Here is a 5236-nt window from a genome sequence, read left to right on the forward strand (position 1 = left end):
AGGAGTGCAGACTAGGTCATGCCCCTGCACATCTTTGCTTAGCGTTATAGTTCGTGTGCACAGCAGTTGTCGAACGGCTACTCGTCGGATGAAACAAAAGCGAGCAAAGAGAAGGAGCATACGAATCACCATGAGTGAAGGACACAGATGCACGTCCGGCCTTTATATCACCCTTGATCACGAGAGCACCAGTACGGTGCAATGCTCCTCAAAACTTGATCTACACATCTCACAACCTTTTTTGCAGGAGGAAAATGAGCCAGTCAAACACAGCCCACCACATATTTCATCACCCTAAAACCTTCCATTTCTTTTGAACAAAAAGAATCACAGGTTAACCGCACATGACGGCTTTACGCAACCAGCAGAAAAATGGTGAAAAATGAGTTCTTTCAACTGCCCTTTACTCTTCTGTTCTGTATCTGTATGCAACACTCACTGGAGGAGCCTCGTTGGAGCTCCGTTTTAATTACCTATGGGACGGAGGCTACTGTTGGTGTTGGGCGGAGGCGCCGGAGACGATGCGGGCGTAGAGGAACTGGTTCCAGGTGTCGGGCAGGCCCGGCAGGCACCAGTGGATGCAGTCGGCGTACGTCTTGGGGTTGGCCTGCTGCTCCGGCGTGAGCAGCTTCCCCTGCCGGAGCGTGTGCACCGAGGTGTGCGCGTCCTTGCGGAGCTCCGACAGCGCCGTGATGTCCACGAAGTGCACCGGCACGCGCCGGAACGTCTTGAGCACGTCCTGCGCGCCCGCGTAGAGGCGCCAGTCCGTGCCCACGTCCAGCGTCGCGCTCCGGTTCGCGATCGGCTGCGTCTCCATGGCGCACTTGATGCCGCCCTCGTTGCCCCATGCCTCCGGCCTGTGTTTGTTGTTGACATGAAAATGGCACCCGTTCGTTAGCTTGAATAATACGGGACATGAGGGACAATTCGACAATATCAAGTTTAATTAGCGGGACAATGTACGTATGATCGAGAATAGATAGGTGGCACGTGTGCATCTCCGAAGGTTAGAGGTCCTCTCGCACCACCAGCTTCATTTAGATGCATGGTAAAGCAAGTGTGACTTCTTAGGTAACATCGGACAATCCCTGTCACTGTTTCCCTTTTGTGCGAATTAAGGCAATGCTCAAGCTCAACTCAACACCTAATTATTGAAAGAGAGATCTCACTGCGCGCGGGGTCCCTCTCTCGATAAACCAATCCTCAAGGAAACCATGTGATACGTTTGGAGCATACACTGCACACGCATGTTTTTCTGAATCTGAACTGAAGCAAAGAAACTCCTTCGGAGAAAAGAAAAAAACTGAAGCGAAGAAAAAGATGGAACGTGTACGTACAATGCAAGCAAAGAATGAGAGGTGAGACGTATGTATAGTATAGTAGGGCTTACGTGATGTGGTTGGGTGACATGCCCATGAAGAAGACGGTGGTGCTGTTGGGGTCAATGTTGCGGTCGACCCACTTGGCCCACGTCTTGAGCACCTCGCTGTACGCCACGGGCCGGTCCACCTCCTCGTACTCGGTAGCGCCCTCGTCGAACGACCCTTTTTTTCTGTCCATTCATCATCATTTTTTGGTTCAAATTCAAAAGAGAACGCACCGTACCTAGGTGTCGAGTGCCACGAGTCGTCGAGATACCAAGCAACTGAGATGTCCACATAGTATTACAACTTACAGGACTTTCATGTCGAGCGCGCTGAGCCACCAGATGTAGGTGTTGAAGACGAGGTAGTCGACGCCGACCCAGTTCTTGGCGTGCTTGGCGATGGAGTGCCACTGTATGACCCGGTCCGGGACGCTGTGCACCTTGGGATTGTCCGAGTTGGACTCCACCAGGAAGGGCGCCCAGTAGAACTCCACCGTCGCGTTGTAATCCTGCAGCACCAGCATGCAACGTGACCATCCATCCATCCATCCATGAGTTGCTAGACTAGATCGCGTCGCAAGAGGGATTAGGCACGTACGTGGGCGTAGAAGACGTTGCTGGATCCGTTGTTGACGAACTTGGTGAGGGTCTTGTGGCCCTTGGGGATCACCGACTGGACCAGGCACACCATCGACTCCCACTGGTTCCGGTTCAGCGAATCCCCCACGAACATCAGCCGCTTGTTGCGCAGCCGCTCCAGCAGCAGACGAGCGTCGAACCTGCAGTTTCATGGCATGTTCAACACTTTTCAGCCCCACATCCCTAGCACCTCAAACTAATAGTATTATGCCACTTGCCGCCGTCGTGCCGAAAATGGTGTTTGTCTCATTTTACTATCATACCCATACAGTAGTTTATTTGGAACATTCTATTTTAGTGCCCTTGACACGGCTGACCTCCTAGTGGCGTTTGTCCCATACTCTGACAAATGCAGAAAATGGGACTCCCAGATTAACAGGAGTAGTAAAAACAGACCGGCTCGTACATGCTGACAAACCAGACCGGCCATTGAGCCTCACATCCCCGCGTGGAACCCGAATCTCAGATTGCAACCCCACAAACCAAACCGCTCAGAAAAACCGGCGTAAAACGGTCACACGACAAGGAAAAAGAAAACGTACCTGGGGAGGTCGCAGTCGGTCGGCTGCCACCGCCACTTCTGATACGAGTCGTCGCGGCGGCCGTTGCGCATGCAGGTCACCTGCTCCGTCAGGAACTCGCACTGCGTCTCCTTGTACACCGGCGCGTTCACCTCGTCGTACACCCAGCTGCCTCGGTACAGGTCGCACGTCGCCGGCACGCTCACCACCTCCCGCAGCGCCGCCGTCGCTGCCGCGGCCTTCGCCGTCGACGCCCGCTCGGCCGCCTCCTCGTCCTCCCTCCGCTTCGCCTCCTCCGCGCCGCCGCCTCCCGTCACGTTCGGGAGCGTCACGTCCCTGTCCTTCTCCTGCCCCTCCTCCTCCCTGCCGGCATTGGCGCCCACCGTGTTGGCGTGGGCGTTGGAGACGGCGCTGGCCTTGGCCACCACCACCCCGGTTCCGGTGGCGTTCTTGCCGTTACCACCGGCGCCCGCGCTGGCTACCGGAAGAAGGGCCCCGGCGGCGGGCGCGTCGAGGACACGCACGATGGCCTCCTCCCCGCGCATGGCGAGGGTGGTGACGGCCTGGTGCGCGGCGGCCTCGGCCTCCTGCAGGAGGTGGAGGTCGGGGGACTTGGCGCGGAGCGCGCCGGCGCCGGCGCCGAAGGGGAAGTCGGCGATGGACTTGATGTCCTCGTTGTAGAGGAAGGTGGCGAAGACGAAGAGCGAGAAGACCACCGCCGCCATGGAGAGCGGCGTGCCGTTCTTGCGCGCCGCCACGCCCGCCCCCAGCGCGGCCTGCTTCATCGCGTAGGGCGCCGACCCGAACACCGACTTGCGCCGCTGCTGCATGCTGGGCGGCCTCCCGCTCCCGCCCCCGCGCTTTAAAGGAACTTACCGCGAATGGATCGACCCCCCCGGCCGGCCGGCCTTTGCTTGCAAGCCCAGGGAAGATGGAGTAAACAAAAACTTATTTACTTCTCCGCTTTGCTAGCTCCTAGTGGTGCCTATCTAGCTCTCTCCCTCTATGAAATGAAATGAAACGAGACGAAAAATGGAGAGCTGCTGGCTGCTGCTTCTTCCTCTCCCGCGTTCTCGCGGTGGCTTGCTGTCCTTCTCGCCTGGCTATGTCGTCTGGCTATATACGAGGCTATCACTTTACGAGTTTGGTGCCTCCCGCTCCCTTTGTTGGGTGTTTGATCGCCGTTGCGTTGCTTTGCTTCCCTTTGGTATGTTTGGTTTGGTTGGCCTGCCTTCTTCTTTTATTGTTGCGGGATCTCTCCTCCCCACCAACACTCCCCCTCCTCCTAATTACTCCCTCTCTCTATATATATTTGGTAGGAACTAATTCTCTTCAATTTCCTCCATTCTTTGGAATTTTATAGATAGCTTTTACAACATTTACCATGTGGCCCCCCATCTTCGACCTTCGTATATGGGGTTGGTCAAATGAGAAACACGCAAGCTTGTAACCATTGGGGGTTTAATTTGGAGGTTACATTGGCATTGCCTTGCCAAACATATCCATCAGTTACTTGCCTTGTTGGCGTGCATGCGTATTTTGGGGAAGCATATTAAATTGTTGCTTGCCAATTGATATTCCTCTTTTTGCGCTTTTCGTTTTTGGTGCGAGATGCAGATGGTTGTATGGTCGCGAGTATGTTCGTTTGTGACATGGAGTGGTTAGACTGTGCCTGTCTCGCTCGCCTGGGACGGTGGCGAGATCGGGAAGCAAGCAATGGTGAGCGAGCGAGCGTAGAGACGAGGCAGCCGCAGCCCCACCCTGGCCTTGAGGGCCGGCTTCTTCATCGCTACTCCGTTTTGTGTTCTTGCACAAGATCTTTCCTTCCTTGGTGCTTTCTGACCGATCCCGTCGACTTGTATTCTGCAAAGTTCAGCCGTGATTGAATGAATTAGACTGCGAGGCTGTGGCCGAGGTTTTCAGGCTTCAGAGTTCAGAATCTTCAGCTATTGCCACGCACTAAAAACCGTAAGCTAAGAAATTGCACACATCACAAGTTGTGCTCAATAGTAGCGCTACATAAATAGAATTATGGTACTCTCTCCGCACCGATGCATAAGTTATCTTACGAAAATCAAATAATCTCAAAATCCTTAGACACGGTGCATTAACTCCTACCTCGTTTCTTGTTTCTTGATATGAGTAAAAAAAATCGAAAAGTAAAATTCAGCGGTTCCATGATGTATCGGCAGATATTGAGCCGGTCATTGTGGTATGAAGATTAGTGCACCACTATGCACTATTAAAAATGAAGTATTATGTTTCGGGAATACATAGCTATACAACATGCAAACATGATACACGGGTCTCATCAAAGTCAGCTTTTGGTCAGATGACACAGGGTCTGCATGCATGTGCTATCCATTCCCTCTCTTCTCTCTCTCGAACTAATTCATACATTTATTTCACCTTTGCTAACTTAAAATCATTCATATTTGTTAAACCAAACTTCCGATTTCAAAACTTCTTATATATTTGAACTCATGTCGCAAAGACCTTTAAAAAAAGACTGATTTTGGATACATTTTAAGTAAGTTAAAATTCACAAAACACATTTCACATATTTCACCCACTTAAAATCTTATGAATAAAATGATTTCAACTTGTTTCACAAGTTCACATTTCAGTTTTGTGTTGTTTTTCACATTCAGAACTTACATTTCACTTTTCACCGACTTGTTTCAGATAAATAGTATCACTGTTTTAAAGT

The 5236-nt window shown here is 52.2% G+C and overlaps 1 protein-coding gene across 1 annotated transcript; it reads right to left on the reverse strand.

Annotated features, from left to right (window-relative positions):
• Positions 1-282: 282 nt before the first annotated feature.
• On the reverse strand, positions 283-3793 carry LOC125552080 (protein trichome birefringence-like 28). Its single transcript, XM_048715545.1, has 5 exons — positions 2548-3793; positions 1965-2145; positions 1676-1875; positions 1391-1552; positions 283-857 (listed from the first exon to the last, which is right to left on the reverse strand). The coding sequence occupies exons 1-5, from the start codon at positions 3354-3356 to the stop codon at positions 488-490; spliced, it is 1722 nt and encodes a 573-aa protein (XP_048571502.1). The 5' UTR covers positions 3357-3793; the 3' UTR covers positions 283-487.
• Between the last annotated feature and the right edge of the window lie 1443 nt (positions 3794-5236).

Source organism: Triticum urartu, chromosome 4 (assembly GCF_003073215.2).
Source record: "Triticum urartu cultivar G1812 chromosome 4, Tu2.1, whole genome shotgun sequence".
Lineage (NCBI taxonomy): Eukaryota > Viridiplantae > Streptophyta > Magnoliopsida > Poales > Poaceae > Triticum > Triticum urartu.